Source organism: Hermetia illucens, chromosome 6 (genome assembly GCF_905115235.1).
Source record: "Hermetia illucens chromosome 6, iHerIll2.2.curated.20191125, whole genome shotgun sequence".
NCBI lineage: Eukaryota > Metazoa > Arthropoda > Insecta > Diptera > Stratiomyidae > Hermetia > Hermetia illucens.
The window spans coordinates 80398201-80422005 of NC_051854.1; the positions used below are offsets into that span (position 1 = coordinate 80398201).

Sequence of the window (23805 nt, forward strand, 5' to 3'; positions counted from 1 at the left end):
GTGGATACATATGCATCCACCAATGGTTGTTCTGCTGTAACTCTGATTCTATTGATCGCAGATGAAAACTTTTAATGTACGATTCAAATATAACTTCCCTAGCATCTTCGCTTCAAAACAATCATCATCATCATCATCAACGGCGCAACAACCGGTATCCGGTCTAGGCCTGCCTTAATAAGGAACTCCAGACATCCCGGTTTTGCGCCGAGGTCCACCAATTCGATATCCCTAAAAGCTGTCTGGCGTCCTGGCCCACGCCATCGCTCCATCTTAGGCAGGGTCTGCCTCGTCTTCTTTTCCTACCATAGATATTGCCCTTATAGACTTTCCGGGTGGGATCATCTTCATCCATACGGATTAAGTGACCCGCCCACCGTAACCTATTGAGCCGGATTTTATCCACAACCGGACGGTCATGGTATCGCTCATAGATTTCGTCATTGTGTAGGCTACGGAATCGTCCATCCTCATGTAGGGGGCCAAAAATTCTTCGGAGGATTCTTCTCTCGAACGCGGCCAAGAGTTCGCAATTTTTCTTGCTAAGAACCCAAGTTTCCGAGGAATACATGAGGACTGGCAAGATCATAGTCTTGTACAGTAAGAGCTTTGACCCTATGGTGAGACGTTTCGAGCGGAACAGTCTTTGTAAGCTGAAGTAGGCTCTGTTGGCTGACAACAACCGTGCGCGGATTTCATCGTCGTAGTTGTTATCGGTTGTGATTTTCGACCCTAGATAGGAGAAATTGTCAACGGTCTCAAAGTTGTATTTTCCTATCCTTATTCTTGTTCGTGTTTGTGTTTGACCAGTGCGGTTTGATGTTGTTGGTTGATTCGTCTTCGGTGCTGACGTTGCCACCATGTATTTTGTCTTGCCTTCATTGATGTGCAGCCCAAGATCTCGCGCCGCCTGCTCGATCTGGATGAAGGCAGTTTGAACGTCTCGGGTCGTTCTTCCCATGATGTCGATATCGTCAGCATAGGCCAGTAGTTGGGTGGACTTGAAGAGGATCGTACCTCTTGCATTCACTTCAGCATCACGGATCACCTTCTCGAGGGCCAGGTTAAAGAGGACGCATGATAGCGCATCCCCTTGTCGTAGACCGTTGTTGATGTCGAATGGTCTTGAGAGTGATCCTGCTGCTTTTATCTGGCCTCGCACATTGGTCAGGGTCAGCCTAGTCAGTCTTATTAATTTCGTCGGGATACCGAATTCCCTCATGGCCGTGTACAGTTTTACCCTGGCTATGCTGTCATAGGCGGCTTTAAAGTCGATGAACAGATGGTGCAACTGTTGTCCATATTCCAACAGTTTTTCCATCGCCTGCCGCAGAGAGAAAATCTGATCTGTTGCTGATTTGCCTGGAGTGAAGCCTCTTTGGTATGGGCCAATGATGTTCTGGGCGTATGGGGCTATCCGGCCTAGCAAGATAGTGGAGAATATCTTATAGATGGTACTCTGCAACGTGATACCTCTATAATTGCTGCACTGTGTGATATCTCCCTTTTTATGTATGAGACAGATTATGCCTCGCTGCCAATCGTCAGGCATTGATTCGCTGTCCCATACCTTGAGCACAAGTTGATGAACCACTTGGTGTAACTGGTCGCCTCCATATTTAACCAATTCGGCTGTAATTCCATCGGCTCCTGGCGACTTATGATTTTTTAGCCGATGAATTGCACGGACTGTTTCTCCTAAACTTGGTGGTGGCAGTATTTGTCCGTCGTCTTCAGTTGGCGGGACCTCCAACTCGCCGATGTTCTGGTTGTTCAGTAGCTCATCAAAGTACTCAACCCATCGCTCTAATATCCCCATTCTGTCGGAAATCAGATTTCCCTCTTTGTCTCGGCAGGATGAGCATCGAGGTGTATAAGGCTTCATCCTGCTGACTTGTTGGTAAAACTTGCGCGCCTGGTGCGGTTGCTCCCTGTACTTTTCTAGTTCACGGACTTGTTGGTTCTCCCAGGCTTCCTTTTTCCGTCTGTGAAGTCGCTTCTCCGCTCGACGGAGTTCGTGATAAGTTTCTGCGCGTGCCCGCGTTCTTTGAGAATGCAACATTACTCGGTATGCGGCATTCTTCCGTTCCGTTGCTAGCTTACATTCATCGTCAAACCAGCCGTTCCGACTCCTTTTACGGCTGGGGCCAAGTATATTTGTGGCCGTATCCATGATAACGTTCTTCAGGTGGTTGTGAAGATCATTAGTTGATGCTTCATCTCCAGGTCTTCTATTGACTGCGGTTATTGCGGCATCCATTTCCCTCTTATAGGTGTCGCGGAGGGTTGTGTTGTGGATGGCTTCAGTGTTCACTCTCACCTGATTATCAGAGGGGATTCTAGGTGGTATTGTTATTCGAGCTCGGAGCACCATGCCAACGAGATAGTGATCCGAGTCTATATTGGCCCCCCTATATGTTCTGACATTCATCAAGGCTGAGAGGTGGCGGCGTTCGATCAACACGTGGTCAATTTGGTTGAAAGTGGTCCCGTCTGGAGAGGCCCACGTATGTTTGTGGACCGCTTTCCGCGCAAACCAGGTACTTCCAACAACCATTTCGTGTGACCCTGCTAATTGAATAGTCCGCAGTCCGTTATCATTTGTTTTTTCGTGTAAGCTATGGGAGCCAACGTATCGCCTGAATACGGGCTCCTTCCCTACTTGGCTGTTAAAATCCCCAAGTATGATTTTGATATCATATCTGGGACAGGCTTCGAGGGTTCTTTCTACTGCCTCGTAGAAGGTATCCTTCTCCGACTCTGCAGTCTCCTCTGTAGGGGCGTGAACGTTTATGAGGCTTATATTTCTAAACTTGCCTCGCAAGCGCAGAGTGCATAGCCGTTCGCTTATACTTTCAAAGCCGATAACAGCAGGTTTCATTTTTTGGCTGACTAAGAAACCTACTCCGAGCACATGGTTTACTGGATGGCCGCTATAATATATGGTGTAGTGGCTCTTCTCCAGGAAACCGGTCCCTGTCCATCGCATCTCTTGCAACGCAGTTACATCAGCCCTGTATTGGGACAGGGTATCGGCTAGCTGCTTATCAGCTTCATCTCTGTACAGGGAGCGCACGTTCCATGAGAAAATGCGCAAATCGTTGTTCCTTTGTCGTTGCCGGGTCCGTCGTTTTAATATCCGTCCTATCCGAGGCTCCTGTTGTGGCTTCGTAACGGTTGTTTTCCGTGTAGGGTTGTCAGCCCTACCCAACCCCCAACCTGGAGGACCAGTTGGTACAATTTGTCCCGTTTTTAGGCAAACAATGTTTCCTTTTATTAGGTTATTGCACATGAAATGGCCGACTTGGAGCTAAAATTTCAAACGACTGTCTCACACTCACACTTCTACCAGCGATATACAAGAGCATGTATGCCAGTTTCGTAGAAGTCCAATTTTCGGGTGTTGATAAACTCGTCGAAGAATTGTTGTTCTCCCAGAAAATGATCCAAATGTTTAAAAAAGTGGTAGTTGGTTGGCGAAAGGTCTGGTGAAGATTGTGGATTAGGCAGAGTCTAATACCGCAATTCGTTCAAATTTTGAACCGTTGTTCTGGAAACATGAGGTCGTGCATTGTCGTGAAGGAGTACCACACCAGTCAACAGAGAGTTGACTAATCTCGGCCGTTGAATACTCAAGTTTTGGTGCATTTCCTCGAATTGGGCACAGTATTTCTGTGCATTTATCGTTTCCCCAGGTGCCAAAAAAGAATAGTGGATGATTCCAACTGTAGACCACCACAACAGTCATCATTACTTTTTCGGATGGAGGATCGGTTTCGGCATATGCTTCGGTGGCTCATCAGCATCTAGCCATTGTGCTGATCGGCGACAATTGTCGTATAATATCCACTTTTCATCACATGTCACTAGTCTGTGGAAAAAGGGATCGATTCTGTTGCGAGAGAGTAAAGAACTGTAAATTTCCATTCGAAGCGCCATATTTTGCTCCGTAAGGGCATGCGGAACCCATTTATCGATCTTTTCACCTTTCCAAGTTGTTGCAAGTACCGGGAAACTGTCGAATAGTGTACGTCCAGTTTCTCCATAATGTCTTTCACAGACTCATGTGTGTCGGAATCGACTAGCAAACGCAACTTGTCGTTGTCAATCGATGGTCCTGGATGTCCACGTGGCTCACTTTGAAAGTTTACGTCGCGCGATTGGAATTTTTCCAACCACCGCCGTGTGGTCCATTCGCTTACTGTATTAACTCCAAATGTGCTGTTAATGTTCCTGGTCGCCTTCGCTGCTTTATGACCGAGTTTGAACTGATACAGAAAAAGTACACGTTCTTGGCTCTTTTCCATCCTGTTTTCCTTTTTATTCACTATTATACAATAGTCAAAACTCAAATGACTGCTTGATTAAATGTAAGAGTATTGATACTTCATTATCCGACACCAACAGCGCCAAATGGTGGTGGTCTGATACAACCAAATCGCAACTAACTTCATTTGATTGCCAAATCGGCCATTTCATGTGCAACAACCTAAAACTGTTTCAACTTAGGTAAAAAAAACAACTTCCTTACATTTTGTGAATTATTTTTTATTCTGGAATATTTTTGCATTTTTTGCAACGATTGTTAAAATTGAAGTGTTTCTGAAAATTTTTGTGTATAATAGTCCATGGTAGTGGATGGTCAAAGGGTAGTATAGGTCCCAGGGCGAAACGATGGAGCATAAAGCCTGGCAAACGGCTGCTGAATCAACACTAATAGCTCTACTACAAACCCTATTTCCACCTCCACGTACTGACCGCTGCGAGCTCTTTCTTAACAGAAAGCTGCAGACAGAGAAGGATGAAAGCAAGTCTCCCGCGCATAAAAAAGGGATAAAATGTGCCAACAGGTCCTCCAGGTTGGGGATTGGGTAAGGCTGACAACCCTACACGGAAAACCGATGTTACGAAGCCACGAAAGAGCCTCGGACTGGATGGATTTTAGAACGACGAACTCGACAATGGATTAACGATTTGCGCATTTTCTCATGGAACGTGCGCTCCCTCTATAGACCGAATGCTGCTGAGTAACTAGTCGATACCCTGTCCCAATATAAGGCTGATGTAACAGCGTTGCAAGAGATGCGATGGAAAGAGACCGGTTTCCTGGAGAAGAGTCACTACACCATATATTATAGCGGCCATTCAGTAAACCATGTACTCGGAGTAGGTTTCTTATTCAGTCAAAAAATGAAACTTGCTGTTATCGGCTTTGAAAATATAAGCGAAAGGCTAGTGCATACTCTGCGTTTGCGAGGCAAATTTAGAAATATAAGCCTCATAAACGTTCACGCCCTTACAGAGGAGACTGCAGGGTCGGAGAAGGATACTTTCTACGAGTTGAGTGGACCCTCGAAGTCTGTCCCAAGTATGACATAAAAATCATACTTAGAGATTTCAACAGTCAAGCATCCCTCCCTGCCCTGCCCCTATTCAGGCGATATGTTGGCTCCCATAGCTTACATAGGGATACCAATGATAATGGACTGCGGATTATTAAATTAGCAGTATCGCACGAAATGGTTGGAACTACGTGACCACGTGACCACGTGCTGATTGAACTCCGCCACCTCTCAGCCTTCATGAATGTCAGAATATATAATGGGGGGTCAATATAGACTCGGATCACTATCTCGTTGGCATGGTGCTCCGAGCTCGAATTACGACACCACCTACAATCCCCTCTGACAATCAGGTGAGAATGAATACTGAAGCCATCTACAATACAGCCCTCCGCAACACCTATAAGAGGAAAATGTATGCCGTAATAACCGCAATCAACAGAGATCCTGGAGATGAAGCATCAACAGATGTTTTACACAATCAAATGAAGAATACTATCATTGATATGGCCACAAAGATACTTGGCCCCAGCCGAAAAAAAACATCCGAACGGTTGATTTGACCATGAATGTAAGCTAGCTACGGAACGGAAGAATGCCGCATACCGAGTAAAGTTGCATTCTCAGAGAACGCGGGCGGAGAAGCAACTTGACAGACGGAAAAAGAAAGCCTGGGAGAACCAACAAGGCGCACAAGTTTTACCAACAAGTCAGCAGGATGAAACCTTATTCACCCCGTTTTTCATCCTACCGAGACAAAGAGGAAAATGTGATTTCCGACAGAATGGGCGTATTGGAGCGATGGGTTGAGTACTTTGATGAGTTACTGAGCAACCACAACATCGGTTAGTTGGAGGTCCCGCCAACTGAAGATAACGGACAAATACTGCCACCACCAAGTATAGAAGTATAGAAATTCGCCAGGAACCGATGGAATTACATCCGAATTAGTTAAAGATGGAGGCGACCAGTTCCACCAAGTGGTTTGTCAACTTGTGCTCCAGGTATGGGACAGCGAATCAATGCCTGACGACTGGTAACGAGGCATTATTTGTCTCATTCATAAAAAGGGAGCAATTATAGAGGTATCACGTTGCTGAGCATCATCTATAAGATATTCTCCGCTATTTTGCTAGGCCGGATAGCCCCATACGTCCACAACATCATTGGCCCATACCAAAGAGATTTCACTCCAGGCAAATCAACAACAGACCAGATTTTCTCCATATGGCAAGCGATGGAAAAACTGTTGCAATATGGACATCAGTTGCACCAACTTTTCATCGACATTAAAGCCGCCTGTGATAGCATAACCAGGGTAAGACTGTACACGGCCATAAGAGAATTCGGTATCCCGACGAAATTAATAAGACTGACTAAGCTGATCCTGGCCAATGTGCTAGGCCAGATAAAAGCAGCAGGATCACTCTCAAGACCATTGGACATCAACAACGGTCTACAACAAGGGGATGCCCTATCATGCGTCCTCTTTAACTTGGCCCTCGAGAAAGTGATCCGTGATGCTGAGGTAAATGCAAGGGGCACGATCCTCTTTAAGTCCACTACTGGCCTATGCTGACGATATCGATGGAAAGCAGGACCCGAGACGTGCAAATCACCTTCATCCAGATCGAGTAGGCAGTGGATGGTGCTTGATCTTGGGCTGCACATCAATGAAGGCAAGACAAAATATATGGTGGCAACGTCAGCACCAAAAGCCAACCAACCAACAACATCAAACCGCACTGGTCAAGTGGGAAGAATAAAGATAGAAAACTACAACTTTGAGACCACTGATAATTTCTCCTATCTAGAGTCGATAATCACAACCCAAAAAAGCTACGATGATGAAATCCGCGCACGGTTGTTGTCAGCCAACAGAGCCTATTTCAGTTTACAAAAACTGTTCCGCTCGAAACGTCTCACCATAGGGTCAAAGCTCTTACTGTACAAGACAATGATCCTGCCAGTTCTCATGTATTCCTCGGAGACTTGGATTCTTAGCAAGAAAAATTGCGAACTCTTGGCCTCGTTCGAGAGAATAATCCTCCGAAGAATTTTTAGCCCCCTACATGAGGATGGACGATTCTGTAGCCTACATAAGGAGCGATATCATGACAGTTCGGTTGTGGATAAAATCCGGTTCAATAGGTTACGGTGGACTAGTCACTTAATTCGTATGGATGATGATGATCCAGCCCGGGAGGACTTTAAAGGCAATATCTATGGTAGAAAAAGAAGACGAGGCAGACCCTGCCTGAGATGGGGCGATAGCGTAGGTCAGGATGCCAGTCAGATTTTAGGGATATCGAACAGGTGGACCTCGGGGCAAAACCGAGATCTCTAGAGTTCCCTATTAAGGTTGGCCTAGACCTCATACCGGTTGTTGCGCCGGTAATAATGATGGTTGTTCTAAAGCAAAGATGCTTGGGAAGTTATATTTTAATCGTACATTAAAAGTTTTCATCTGTGATCAGTAGAACCAGAGTTATAGCAGAACCACCACTGGTGGATCCATATGTATCCATGAAATGTAACAACGTAGAAATTCTACCGGTGCATATAGGAGTTAAGTTCACCCTTCACTCATCACGCGAAAGTGGATATTATGTCAGAATATATGCATATACATTATGTGGTACGTACTAATGAGACAAATGTCCACCCAAATCTTTTTATAAAAGGAACACACAAAACCTTTCATGCCTGAAGCGTCCAGCATTCCGTTTCCTGACTTGTTTCATTCATTCTTTACGGGAATCTGCCCAAAGAACCACTTTCGCATACGTATGTACGTTTCATTGCAGACTGCAGATTCCTTTAATCCGATCAAAAGTTTATTGTTCGGCCGATTGAAAAGACAAGTCCAATATTTACCATTTCAGACTACTTGGACGTCTACAATGCTGAAAACAAAAAAAAAACCTTTTTATCAAAAAGGTACACTTTAAGCAATCTTATGTGACCTTTTTTGTTCTTGCTTCATACTAAGATGATTTAGTCGTAGACACTACGTTACGAAAAATGGAGAGAAAATATTTTCCCTTCACCGCTTCACATCTCCTTTTACTTGGATAAAATCATTCCGCTTTAATCTGTCTCTTCTTTTGCTGAAAGCATTAGAAATCTAAAAGGCTATTTTTAGATTTTATTTAGTCTTTTACATCAGCACACATTCCCATATCTCTACCCTCATCACGGCATGAGTTCGTACCCCCATCGAACCCCTCCAAAATCCAAAAGAATCTTCTAGTGAGTTTCGTTAGATATAAAAGGAGGAATTCTACCTCCACCCAGAATAACCGTTCACACATAATTTCACAAATCGTAAATTCAATTTACTTACCATCATCAATTTGATTTTTGCAGGTTGGGCAGAATCGGCTGTTAGAACTAGCAATCCGTACATAGTATGTGTGAAGAACCAGGACTAAGTGGTCTTGATTGGAAGACGTTCCTTGCAATTTCACTCGGGTGGAAGGAGGCTCAAGGACGGCAGCGCACTACGTTTGATAGTGCTACAAAGGCGCGCCAATGGAGTACAACAAAACGAATCTAAGGATAAACTCGTTTGTTGATATTATCAATTCAGCTCTCGGCAAATAGCTTTATCACGCGAGTTGATTGGATTCCTCCGATAAGAACTAAAAGCGGACTACCCTTCACTGTGAATCAGCATGAAGTGGGGAGGCGAAAGTTTCGGTTCGGTAATAAATTGGAGATAATGAAATTGTGTTGCGTTCAACATGGAAAAAAGCGGAACATCCCGGTGAGTGAAATTTTCATGCCCTTCATTAGTAATTCCATGTACATATGTATCTACTATACACCGTAAACACCCCCAACCACCAATATACACACAATCGTATCCACGCGTTCAAAAAACTTGACCAAGTTCATTTGAAAAAAGTGGACTAGTCCAATCCCTTCAAAACCCTCTGAATATCCCTGAATATCTGTCAGCCCTACTCCCAACCACATGTTTCCTAGGATTACCCACGCAAATCCTGAAATCATTTCAATGCGAATAAATTGCTCACAAATAGAAAAACTTTGGCAAACTCAAATGATCACCGGTTCAATTCCGACATCTGTACAAACTACGTGGAAGTTTTATCTAAGTCCGAAATTCAAAGAGAGGACTCGTCCTTTGCAAGTCCATGACCAAACATAGAATAAATAATTCAAATACTACTCACGACAACTTTAAATCTTGTTCAAAGAGCAAGAAAGTTCACAGCCCAGTCTCCCGGCGAATAATAGAAATAAAATTCATCTAATAAAGGACATTGTTACGGACGTGACTTGAGACTTATATGGCCTTGTGGATGTTCGAAACAAAATATAATTTTTCACCCCCTCGAGGGAGTCTCCGTGCATTACTCGGTAAAGTTTCATGACGTCTTGATTCTTCACGCTTCATTGAAAATTCTGTATATTCCCAAGGAGACTTCCTGGTACAGATTTGTCTACCTTTAGATACAATCGAAGCACGAGGAATTATTACGGTTACTCCCTCCCTCAGCGGAAAAAGTGAAGGTAAAATAATAGTATTAGAATTTGACGAAATTCACGCAGGCAGAAAAATGGCTTCACACATTTCGACTTTGACGTAACCAGTCAATCAAGGTGAAATCTTCATTTATCGTTGAGTGAGAAAGCGTGTCACTATCGAGGCTGACAGTAAGACTAACAAAGAAATATTTTTTAAGATTCGTCACTATCGATTGGTACTAAAAGCATTTTCATTCATCCTAATCTTCTCGTGTCCTAAGACCCTTCAATGTGTCCTAATTATTTTTCCTTCGTAGTCACTGAAATATGGCCAACAGGAAAGAAGGCATTTCGATGGTATTTTCCAAAATTGTTTGGAGGTCTTTTGGCACATCCATCGGAATCACCGTTTAGCTCATCCGTTAGTATACACCAGCATGTCGAAAATTTAATGCCAACTATAGAAGAAGTCTGATGGCTGTTGGTGTGGGAACGCTTTTGCTCCTCCTCCTCGGACACCAGCTTGATGGGTGAGCCTATAGTAGTTTGCGACTGCACTAAGGGTGTCCAAACATGAACATGGAAACTATGAATTTGAACTTTCCAATTGGTAAGAAGTCACAGACTTCGAATCCACCCGCGATCGGGAGCAATCATGCCGCTTCTTGGAGGCCACATTCATGTCCTCATACTGAGAAATCTGTAGAAAGCATGCATTCCGACTCAATGGAAAGCTTGCGTTTAATGTCTAAGGCAAAGCCAGCCACGAAGGAAAGTACAGCAACTCTCAACTTGGGAGAAACTGGAAATTCCACTACGGCCGGCCCGTACGCAAGGCGACTCGACAGAACAACACTCGACAACTTCGGCCACTAAGGAGCGGGACTAGAGGCTGAATCCTGCCTGTCGGAACCTCCTCTACGACCCTTACCGGAAAGAGGGGAAAAACGGGAAGTTGGTAACGAGGACGCTACTGGATTAACGCTGGTATGTGAAAATGGTATGTCCGGATAGGTGAGTGGTTAGAGCACAAGGCTGTGTACGGCAGGTTGGGGTTCAAATCTTACTGGTGGCAGTGGAATTTGTATCGTGATTTGACGTCGAATACCAGGCGACTCAGCTGCGAATGAGTACCTGAGTCAAATCAGGGTAATAATCTCGGACGAGCGCAATGCTGAACACTTTGCCTCCTACAGTGAACTGTAATACTGTAGTGCACCGTAACGGTCTTGAATGAAGTGCTCTAACATGGTCACTCTTGGTCCGACTTCACCCCACTCAGAGGATTGAAAGATCGATCCTTCCAGTTAAGTGGAGTCAGCCCACATTTAAGAGACTTTGGATAATGCATTCGGAATTTAAACTTAGTTGTCCGGTCTTCGTCCACGGCAATATGCTCAATGCATAAGCCAGTGAAAGGATAGTGAATATATTCGACGCGCTTATTATTATTCTTCCCCGAATGATGCAATTTCAGCACCAGCTTTACACGCCGCAGGAATTCAGACAGCAGAACATCCTTCAGATTGCCAACTCGAGCATGGGTTCCTTGCAGAATTCCTAGATAGATGGAGAAGTCTGTCTCGATCATAGCTTCGATGTGGAGGTCACCAATGCTATGTCCAGCATGCGGCTCGTGAAGACCTTTGCGGATGGCTTGGATTCGACACTTATCTAATCCAAACTCCATCCGAATATCACGGCTGAACATGTCTATTATTCGCAACAAACTTCTAAGATATCTATTTGCAACCCCTTGACCCAACTCGGCAGCCCTTCTGCTCCTCGGACAGAATACTGTTGGTCTTGAGGTGCGCATTGACCCTTCCACTAATAATGGACGTTGTGAATTTGTAGAGGGTTGGTAAGCAAGTAATCGGTCTTGTGTCTGCGGGGTCCTGCATCCTGTCCTTGGGGATACGGTAGGTAATCCTCGCAGTGAGGCAGGGTGAAAATTCCTCCGGGCGACCCATGACCTTATTTATGCTGTGTGCCAACAGACTGTGTACGCTTCTTTCTTATTCCAGAAATACTGCACCGGATGCAGACCTGGGCCCCTCCAGTTCTTCGAGCTGTTTGTAGCTCGTCAAACTTTCTCTTCTCCTGGTCGTCGTGACGCCTAGACGTCGAACCGGAATAAGGACATTAACACGGCTGTGCCAATAAGTGTGGTGACTTCCAGAGAAATCGGACGCAAGGATAAACTGGTAACCTCGATGAGACCCACACTGAACGCACCAGACTCTTCTATTAGCAGTAATGCACGCAAGACCAACATATCTGTGGTGAGCAGTTTACATCCGCGTGTCCCGCGAAGATTAGGACTAGTGCCGGAAAGTGATTTAATCAGCGATAGAGATCTCAACGAAGTCGGTTCCTCCCAAAGTAATACGAACACGAAAGTGGCAAGGAAGAGGACGTATGCACAAGCTGCAGCCTCATTTCTGATTGCTGCCGTGGGAGTTTCCTCCAAGAATGGCAAAGTGTCAACGAGATAATTTATCATCCTCCGGCAATGCCTGTGGAAAAAAATGCTGGATCCTAAAACGAAGCCAATATTTAACAGTCAAGGTTTTCGCTATGGACTTCACCATTTAGACCGCCCTAATGAGGTTGCTTTAATGTGGCTCCAGCAGGTAATCCCGGCTTTGAGTTCTGGCGGTCGGGTAGGGGATATCATCCACATGTTGAGTGAACAGAACCTCGACATCGACTTCGGAGAGTTTGAACTTAGTATTCGAACTAAAAAAGAAGAGTCTGAATGTGCTCAGAGAAAGTCACCATATTGTGCTCCGCTTTTTCCTATATAAATTGAAATAAAGTCATATCAGGAAACTGTGGAGCATCATCTCCATTTTGAAAGCGAAGAACAATAATGGTCTTCGACCCACACAAGATAGAGCAAATTGCAACATCTTCGGCGCGCTTTCCTGCGGAACCCCCGTATGGGGGTTTGCACTGGCGAAGGGACTACAGGGTGAATCCTACCTGCTAATAACTTTTCCTACAACATTTACCGAACTGGCAGACAGAAAGGAAAGTCAGAGACATGAATGAAACTTTCTTGACCGGATCTATGCAAATCAGACGCTGTAAACCAGTAAAAGTGTTAAGTAGAAAGCAGATGAATACTCTTCATTATGAGATGAGACCTTTCATGGATGAGAACATTTGAACTGTTGTACCTCCAAGTACACCTATTCTCACCGAAATCAAACACTAGAGGATCGAGTCTCCGGCGGTAACACGGCATACGCTTCTAACAGTTTTCCATTATACATTAGACTAACTCTGTTAAAAACCATAAACATTGGTTAAATTAAGTTGCAGCATGCCAAAGCCTCCTCCTTTTCTAGTTCACTGACTTTTTGGTTCTCCCAGGCTTCCTTTTTTCGTCTGTGAAGTCGCTTCTCCGCTCGCCGGAGTTCGTAATAAGCCTTCGCGGGTGCCCGCCTTCTTTGAAAATGCAGCATTACTCGGTATGCAGCGTTCTTTCCGTTCCGTAGCTAGCTTACATTCATCGTCAGACCAGCCGTTCCGACTTTTCTTGCGAGTGGAGCCAAGTATCTTTGTGGCCATATCAATGACAACGTTCTTCAGGTGGTTATGAAGATCATTTGTTGATGTTTCATCTCCAGGATCTCTGTTGACTGCGGTTATTGTGGCAGCTATTTTGCCCTTATAGCACGTGGTCAATTTGGTTGAAAGTGATCCCATTTGGGGAGGCTCGCGTATGTTTGTGGACCGTTTCTGCGCAAACCAGGTATTTACTGGATGGCCACTATAATATATGGTGTGGTGACTCTTCTCCAGGAAACCGGTCTCTTTCTATCGCATCTCTTGCAACGTTATTACATCAGCCTTATATTAGGACAGGGTATCGGCTAACTGCTTAGCAGCAATCGGTCTGTAGAGGGAGCGCACTTTCCAGAGAAAATGCACAAATCGTTAATCCTTTTTCGTTGCCGGGTTCGTCGTAAAATCTATCTTATCCGAGGCTCCTTCCGTGGCTTCATAACATCGGTTTTCCATATAGGGTTGTCAGCCCTACCCAACTCCCAACCTGGAGGACCAGTTGGTACACTTTGTCCCGTTTTTTGGCGCGGGAGGCTCGCCTTCATCCTTCTCCGTCTGCAGTTTTTCATAAAGAAAGAACTCCCAGCGATCACCACGTGGAGGTGGAGACAGGGTTTGGTAGTAGAGCAGTTGGTGTTGGTTCAGCAGACGTTTCCCAGGATTTATGTTCCATCGTGGGTACCAATCCACCTTTCGCCCTGGGACCTATACTACCTTTTGTCAGCTGATTCATTAGCAGCCTTATTTAAACACAGGGTATCTCTCTTCAGACAACATTGTTGAGGAGCGCTCACAGGTGGGTCCGTATTGCCCATTACGTTCAGGTCCTTCTCATTGCAAAGAAGATAGGACTCGACCGGTGGAGGAGTCGGAGGGCAGAGGGTTCCTTGAACTGACAATTCCCTTCCTCCTCTCCTCTCCCGCTGGTGAACGGATTTGAAGGCTCCGCGAGGCCGAAGAGTTCGGGAACTAGCCCGAAGTAATGCGACAAACGGTTCCGGGCTAGCTCTCTGACGATGAAGAAACGTTTAGTTGGCAGTCCGACGACGTACCGTTGCGGGAGTCTAGCACTCGCGTAAAGACATTCATCTACCCCACCCCAAAAAAAAAGTACTGGGGTGGACCACAGGGTACCAATAAAAACGCTGGATGGGGAAATCTCAGTCGTAGCTTGGCGGGAGGTGGTTTTAGTGGGTAAAAATCCCACACTCTCAACCTGTTTTCAAAACATCCACCTCTTAAAAAGAGGAGATTGGTCTGAACATCGAAGTCGATGGTAAATTATCAAAAGGCTGGCCGAAACAGCGGTAGCTTGATGCGCTGGTTGGTGATTTGAAATAAAATGGCGTAACTGATCATGACGAGCAGACCCCGCTTGTGAACACTAAGGGAAAAAAAGGCTAAAGAAGAAAAAGAAAGAGATTACAACTTCGGCGACAGGTCGAACAAAAAATACGTTCCAAAAAATTATCAGTGATTAAAGAGAAAGGAGAAGAGTACTAAAACTACTTTCATAATCTTTCCAAAGAATTATTGTTCAACTTCAACGTTCAACGTTCAAATTTCTGAGAAAACTAATGTTCTATAATGAAAACCACAGCTTCCGGGCCCGAGGGGAATTCCACCTCCTCTCGTCAGGCCTGCGCTCAGGTATGATATATTAGCTCCATTGTGATATTCAAAAGGCTTCCTGCTAAATGCTTTTGTGAATTTAAAATCATCTCCCAGAGACAGTGCGCAGATTCTTCATTGAAGGAAACCTTTGCTGCGGCAAGGATTTCACAAAGATTTTCAACTGCCCACATGAGTTCAAATTTCTTTATCCAGCTGCGTAAATTTCTAAAAACTTTGCGGTTCAGAGCAAACTTAATAGTGGATGGCTTAACGCCGAAAGCTGATCCTGGTTTTGCGATAGTGGGACCTTTTAACCAGGCAGTCTGTTCTCAGCATCAACAATGATTTTCGGGACTTCTATCATTCATACCAGTGAAAGACAATGTTTGTGAAAAAATATCAGTGCCAGATCAACAGCGCTCTCTGTAACGCCATCATAATTTCTGAATTATATTCTTTTCCAAACGCTGAAACCAACCCAACGAAACTCCTCAGCATTTAAAAACAAGTTGGGAAGCCGGAAGCTGGACGCTTCAGGTACGAAAGGTTTTGTGTATTTCTTAGTACGTAGTACGTAATATATCCATATATTATGTGAGAGTATCCACTTTCGGGTGATATTCACGTTCATAGTCTTCAATTTTCAAAGAAGCAACAACTTTGACGTATTATAACTTTGTTAGTAATAGTGCGATTTCCACCAAACCATGCTCTCCACCATCATACTCTACATTATAGCGTACATCACTGCAATTCCTGGTGCTAGGATGAACTTAAGGGGGGTTTCCAGCCACTTACAAAAAATTATAGTAATATACTATTATTAACTTTATTTGAACAGATATAGGTATGGATGGTATTTCGAAGCCCAGCCACCATATAGTGGCAGCCTCCTGATTTTTTTCAAACTTTTCGCTTTGGTAGTTTCTGAGAATGGCCCCCTCACTTTGATACCCCACATGACTATATTTGATGGAAAAAAAATTGTTAACCCCCCTTTTGCATGTGTGGGGACCCCACCTTAAATTCAACGTAAAAGGGTGTAACTCACTGTATGCGTGAACGTTCACAGTTACCACCTTTGTACCAAATTTGGTGTCAATCGCTATAACCGTCTGCGAGAAAAATGCGTGTGACGGACAGACAGACAGACAGTAAACCGATTTTTAATGAACTTCAAATGAAAAGACAGGGGAGGAAATTTTACATCAAGCATTTTGGGTAATCAACATGAATGTACCAATTGTACCAACTGCTCCTCCAGTTTGGGGGTTGGGCAGGGCTGACAACCCTACACGGAAAACCGATCTTACGAAGCCACAAAAGGAGCCTCGGACAGGATGGATCTTACAACGACGAACCCGCCAACGACAATGGATTAACGATTTGCGCATTTTCTCATGGAACGTGCGCTCCCTGTACAGAAATAAAGCTGATGAACAGCTAGCCGATACCCTGTCCCAATATAGGGCTGATATAACAGCGTTACAAGAGATGCAATGGACAGGGGCCGGTTTCTTGGAGAAGAGCCGCTATACCATATATTATAGCGGTCATCCAGTAAACCATGTGCTCGGAGTAGGTTTCTTAGTCAGCCAAAAAATGAAACCTGCTGTTATCGGCTTTGAAAACATAAACAAACGGCTCTGGGCTTGCGAGGCAAATTTAGGAATATAAGTCTCATCAATGTTCACGCTCCTACAGAGGAGACTGCAGAGTCGGAGAAGAATCCCTTCTACGAGGCAGTGGAACGAACCCTCGAAGCCTGTCCCAGGTATGATATCAAAATCATACTTGGGGACAGCCAAGTAGGGAAGGAGCCCGTATTCAGGCCATACGTTGGCTCCCATAGCTTACACGAAAAAATAAATGATAACGGGCTCCGGATTATTCAATTAGCAGGGTCACACGAAATAGTAGTTGGAAGTACCTGCTTTGCGCGGAAAGCGGTCCACAAACATACGTGGGCCTCTCCAGACGGGACCACTTTCAACCAAATTGGCCACGTGTTGATCGAACGCCGCCACCTCTGAGCCTTGATGAATGTCAGAACATATAAGGGGGCCAATATAGACTCGGATCACTATCCCGCTGGCATGGTGCTCCGGGCTAGAATAGCAACACCACCCAGAGTCCCCTCTGACAATCAGGTGAGAGTGAACAATGAAGCCATCCACAACACAGTCCTCCGCGACACCTATAAGGGGAAATGGATGCCGCAATAACCGCAGTCAACAGAGGACCTGGAGATGAAACATCAACAAATGATCTTCACAATCACCTGAAGAACGTTATCATGGATACGGCCACAAACATACTTGGCCCCAGCCGCAAAAAGAGTTAGAACGGTTGATTTGACGATGAATGTAAGCTAGCAACGGAACGGAAGAATGCCGCATACCGAGTAATGTTGCATTCTCAAAGAACGCGGGCAGGCGCAGAGACTTATCACGAACTCCGTCGAGCGGAGAAGCGACTTCACAGACGAAAAAAGGAACCCTGGGAGAACCAACAAGTCTGTAAACTAGAAAAGCACGGGGAGCAACCGCACCAGGCACAGAAGGCGGAAGTTTTACCAACGAGTCAGCAGGATCAAGCCTTATACACTTCGATGCTCATCCTGCAGAGACAAAGAGGGAAATCTGATTTCCGACAGAATGGGCATATTGGAGCGGTGGGTTGAGTACTTTGATGAACTACTGAACAACCAGAACATCGGCGAGTTGGAGGTCCCGCCAACTGAAGACGACGGACAAATACTGCCACCACCAATTTTAGGAGAAACAGTCCGTGCAATTCATCGGCTAAAAAATCGTAATTCGCCAGGAGCCGATGGAATTACAGCCGAATTTGTTAAATATGGAGGCGACATTAACTTGTGCTCAAGGTATAGGACAGCGAATCAATGCCTGACGATTGGCAACGATGCATTATCTGTCTCATACATAAAAAGGGAGATATCACACAGTACAGCAATTATAGAGGTATCACTTTGCTGAGTACCATCTATAAGATATTCTCCGCTATCTTGCTAGGCCGGATAGCCCCATACGCCCAGAACATCATTGGCCCATACCAAAGAGGTTTCACTCCAGGCAAATCAGCAACAGATCAAATTTTCCCTGTGCGGCAAGCGATGGAAAAACTGTTGGAATATGGACAACAGTTGCACCATCTTTCCATCGACTTTAAAGCCGCCTATGATGTCCGGATAGCTCAGTGGTTAGAGCACTGGGTTGTCATACGGAAGGCCGCGGTTTAAATCTCGCTGGTGGCAGTGGGATTTGTATCGTGACTTGACGTCGGATACCAGTCGACTCAGCTGTGAATGAGTACCTGAGTCAAATCAGGGTAATAATCTCGGGCGAGCGCAATGCTGACCACATTGCCTCCTACAGTGTTCTATAGTGTACCGTTACGGTCTTGAATGAAGTGCTCTAACACACTTCAAGGCCCTGATCCAATATGGATTGTTGCGCCAACGATTATTATTATTATGATAGCCAGGGTAAAACTGTACACGGTCATGAAAGAATTCGGTATCCCGACGAAATTAATAAGACTGACTAGGCTGACCCTGACCAATGTGCTAGGCCAGATAAAAGCAGCAGGACCACTCTCAAGACCATCCGACATCAACAACGGTCTACGACAAGGGGATGCCCTATCATGCGTCCTCTTTAACCTGACCCTCGAGAAAGCGATACGTGATGCTGAGGTAAATTCAAGAGGTAGGATCCTCTTTAAGTCTACCCAACTACTGGCCTATGCTGACGATATCGACATCATGGGCGTACAAACTGCCTTCATCTAGATCGAGTAGGCGGCGCGAGATATTGGGCTACACATCAATGAAGGCAAGACAAAGTATAGTATAGTCACCGAAAACCTACCAACCAACAAAACCAAACCGCACTGGTCAAATAGGAAGAATAAGGATAGGAGAACACAATTTTGAGACCGTTGATAATTTCTCCTATCTAGGGTCGAAAATCACAACCGATAACAACTACGATGATGAAATCCGCGCACGGTTGTTGTCAGCCAACAGAGCCTATTTCAGCTTACAAAGACTGTTCCGCTCGTACTGTACAAGACTATGATCTTGCCAGTCCTTATGTATTCCTCGGAAACTTGGGTTCTTAGAAAGAAAAATTGCGAACTCTTGGCCGCGTTCGAGAGGAATTTTTGGCCCCCTACATGAGGATGGACGATTGCGTAGCCTACACAATGGCGAAATCTATGAGCGATACCATGACCGTCCGGTTGTGGATAAAATCCGGCTCAATAGGTTACGGTGGGCGGGTCACTTAATCCGTATGGATGAGGATGATCCCACCCGGAAAGTCTATAAGGGCAATATCTATGGTAGAAAAAGAAGACGAGGCAGACCCTGCCTAAGATGGAGCGATGGCGTAGGTCAGGACGCCAGACAGCTTTTGGGGATATCGAATTGGTGGACCTCGGCGCAAAACCGGGATGTCTGGAGTTCCTTATTAAGGCAGGCCTAGACCGGATATCGGTTGTTGCGCCGTTGGTGATGATGATGAACATGGATGGAAACAGAATTGAATAGAAAACTTGCGGATTTCAAATTTATTTCCTATACATGTGTAATTGCCTTGCTTACGTCTCTCCAACCCGCAGCACACTACAGAGTAATTTAATTTGATAGATATTGATTCAGGGTACATATAGTCCTTGTTGTTCTTGCTGTTCTCCACAAATAAATATGCAAATATGCCCGTGGATTCGAAAATGGGAACAAAGCCTATATTTCAGCTCTCCAGTGACACTCTCCGTAATTGGCTTCTACATTGATGAAGCCCTTTCATAGTTTATTTTTCGGCTATCACAACCAATGGACAACATAAAAAAAAATTTGTCTATTTTTATATCTCTCCCCCAATCGAAAAATGCTGATATTGTTTACATTATTTGGGGAGCAGGACATGAGACCAAAATAAAAAAAAAATAAAACCCCCAAACTTAATCTCTGCGGCCACTTCCGTGGGGGGCTATTAACATACGTTTTCAATTTCACCTACGAAGTTCCCAACATCACGTACTAATTAAAGGGATGTGGTCACGCATTACGAACTGGTAATATGGCGCCGAAATCACCCTAGGTCCACTGTTTATATACTGTTTAAGCGCTAATGAAACGCAACATGCACGGACGTGACGATGGACTTTAAAGCTTAAACCTCTTCTAAAATAAACACAGCCACATAGCCATGCTTATATGTCCATACGGACCTATACCTACACACATCCTTTGCAAGGACGTGCCAACGGGAAAAGTTTATTGAGCGCTTTCATTATTTCCACGGAGGGAATTTCCAACGTGGTAGGCTACTAGCCCTTCGGGATATACGAAAAGAGCCATATACCCTTAACGACTACTCAGTTTGCACAGCAACCCATAGAGGAGACATTTGCGTCTGAAGTTACCACATTCAAAGACTACTCCTTCTAAGGGTAAATAAACGATTAGCCAAACCTTTATATTTCGAGGTTATCATGATGCAGCGTTTTAATCCAGTGAATGTCTCCACGGAAATAAGTTACTGTTTTACTTAGTACTCAAAGTACCTATGAACATTAGACGAGACAACCCTGTTGGAATCATATAACTACGAGTATATTTGTGTGAAGATGTCCTTTTGATCCTTAGATTGTAATTAATATGGTCCAACTTTATGACTGAACTGAGAACAATGTGTAATATAAAGAGAAAACTTGCAAATTCACCAACCACTTTTAAAGATACCAAATCCGAAATCAAGGCTTTGTGGCATATTAGATTTTAAGTTAGATCTCAACATCCAAAACAATCTGAAAATGCAAGATATATCTTCTTGAAATATGTGACCTATTTCAAGAGGTACCTCAATCGGGTTAATAGCAATCTATCATTCTCCGCCAACATGGACTGCTTTCATCATCTAGGTGTCGCTAGGGATTGGGATTAGGAACGCTATCTTTTCAACTGGACAAGAGATATCTTGAATAATCCGCAAAAAAATATTTATGGATATTGCCCAAGCTTTGCTAAGCTTCTTTTCTCTGGCGTAAAACAATTTGGCAGCCGCGTTCCTAAGGATTATAATAAGACCGCAAGATGCGGACTCAGTATAAACCCAATCAAAACGGAACTGATGCTATTCACAAACAAGATAAGGATACCTGAGTTCCATCTACCACGGCTGAATGAACAAAGATTGATTCTTTCCTTTAATGTAAAGTATCTGGGTGTAATCCTGCAGTCAAAGCTAAACTGGAGATTGAACATAGAACTGAGGGTTAAGAAGATCTGTATAGCCTTCTATGCTTGCAAGAGAACCTTTGCAAAGAAATGGAGTCTCCGGCCGAGGATGGTCCTCTGGATGTACACCGCTGTAGTGTATCCGACCCTAACGTACGGCTCTATTATATAGCGGCAGGCATTCAAGAAAAAAACAATAGGATGAAGCTTAATAGGATTCAAAGAACCGATTCTGCAGTTGCTACTGGGGCTCTGCACTCCTGCCCGGCAGATGCTCTCAAACTCATACTCCTGCATCTCCTCCCCCTAGACCTCCACATTAAATACGTTGCAGTGTGCAGTGCCCTCAGATTACGTGAGTCCGGATGCTGGACAGCGAAGTCCTACGGCCACAGCAACATCCTAGACGAAGTACCTTGGGAAATCTGAGAATTCCCCATGGACTGTGCTGTGGACTTTGCAACCAAGGCAGAGTGGAAAACCGGCGGCGTGTTACAAGGCTATGACACAGTATTCTTCGCCAGCGAATTAAAGCTGGTCCATGCAGTCGGTGCAGGAGTTTTCGCAAATACAGACAGTGTATCCGAGTCGTATGATCTCCTAGGTTTCGCCAGTGTATTTCAAGCGGAAGGTCTGGTGATGTTGGAAGCCACAGTGATATTGGAAGTGATAACATAGCCATTCTGATCGCCAGTCAAGGGGCAATTAAGGCCTTGTATTCATCGGCGACATCCTCCAGATTGGCGGGACAGTGCAGAAACACAGTGAACTGTCTTGGCGGCACGCTCAAGGCTACGCTCCTCTGGGTTTTCGGGCATAGGAACACAGAGGGGAATGAGCGGGCTGACGGATTGGCCAGGCAGCCGCGGACCTAAGATGGCGAAGGCTTACGAGCTCTGCTAAGTCAAGCAGAATTTGGCCCACTTATAATATAGCCCGATCACGAGAGCTCCTGTGCCAGACGCGTGCAAATACATTCAAGATTACGGCGGTCTGGACGGAGCACTGGCCCATAGGGGACCATGCCGCCCGGCTCGGCATACCCTACAATTCGCATTGCTGAAGCTGCGGAAACCCTCATACGCTTTCTCTGCGATTGCCCAGCTCTAGCGAGAGTTAGGCTACGGACACTGGGTAACCCATTCTTTGGGATTTGAAATAATAAAAAAACTTGTTTTTTCTTTTTCGCTGGAGTAGATATTTATTCTTGCAAATACCGATATTTCGGCAATGACTTGTTCCCTTCATCAGTGCTAACAAGACAAGCTATTGGTATTTGCAAGAATCTTGTTAGCACTGATGAAGGGAACAAGTGGTTCCCGAAATATCGGAATTTGCAAGAATAAACATCTACACCAGCGAAGAAGAAAAAACAAGTTTTTTATTATTTCAAATATTTAATCGCTAGAAACACCGCATAATTACACTCAGATTCTTTGGGGAACTCAGAAAGATTTTTAGCTGCAGGGTGGGAGAGCTGCTTTCATTCGTGGATGCTACATGCTGGCTCTGAAGATCCGAACCGGTTAAACTCTGCCTCCCTACTCCCATAACAGCAGTCACGATCTTAGGAGTTTGCCGCATCAAAACGGCGCACCACAGCGCTAATTGGGCTCCCCGGAGCGACCACTGATACCTACCTATCTATGACGATGAAGATAACGAGGAAAAGTAGGTTCTATTGCATGGCATAGCCAGCAATGTATTCGTCGCCCTTTCTTAAGGGGTTCAACTAGTCCGTTTGCGTAACAAGAAGGGAATAATATTAATAATGTCCGCCATAGCCTGTCCCAAGCCCGGTTGTGAAAGAGGGATGGATGGATGGCTTCAGTCTCAGGGTAGGGTAGGGTAGGGATAGGGTAGGGTAGGGTAGGGTAGATGAGGAAGGTACAGTAACTTTTCATTCTTGCAGATTACTCACTGAGAAAGTACCACTTTATTACTCACAGCGACACAATCCCGGCCATCATCAGGGAGCGTGTTCGAATTGAGGCAACCGTGGAAACTGGTGGCCAAGAGTCGATGGGGGCGGAAACGGCGATATCAACAACATCACGCCGCACTGCAAGCAAGAGTTTCTATACTCGCCGAAGCACTCTTCTCCATTGTCCAGCTGAGGTTTCCGCTGAGGTTCGAGACGAATTCCAAAGATCGTGTTCAGAATTCTTGGATCCTTGGCATAGACCAGGTATTCCCAGGCTCTCTGCATCTCCAGCAACTCCGGGAATTCTACCTCAAATCAATGATGAGATTGCATCTCGACTGTGTGCTGATATATCGCTGCTGCAATCACTTATGTATTGTGGTGTAGTTGCCGCTGTCAGATTGCACGATCAGAAGAGTCGGAACGTCAGCGGGACACACTAAAGCAGGACATTGCTAGACTGATTCAGATCAGCACTGGCAATGCCAGCAGACGGGTGAGAAAGAAAGTGCAGAGGGTTTACAGGAACTATGCCATCCCCAGTGGAACACCCGTAGTTGAATTATTGTTTAGGATAAGTGAGGGAT

At 44.9% G+C, this 23805-nt stretch overlaps 1 protein-coding gene across 1 annotated transcript in view; it reads left to right on the forward strand.

The window, feature by feature from the left end:
• Positions 1 to 23805, forward strand: part of LOC119659615 — a 331014-nt gene that overhangs the window by 141782 nt on the left and 165427 nt on the right. The window contains exon 3 of the mRNA XM_038067791.1: positions 8712 to 9111. Within this exon, the coding sequence (XP_037923719.1) occupies positions 9089 to 9111 (23 nt within the window). The 5' untranslated portion in view covers positions 8712 to 9088. The remainder of the gene's footprint in view (positions 1 to 8711; positions 9112 to 23805) is intronic.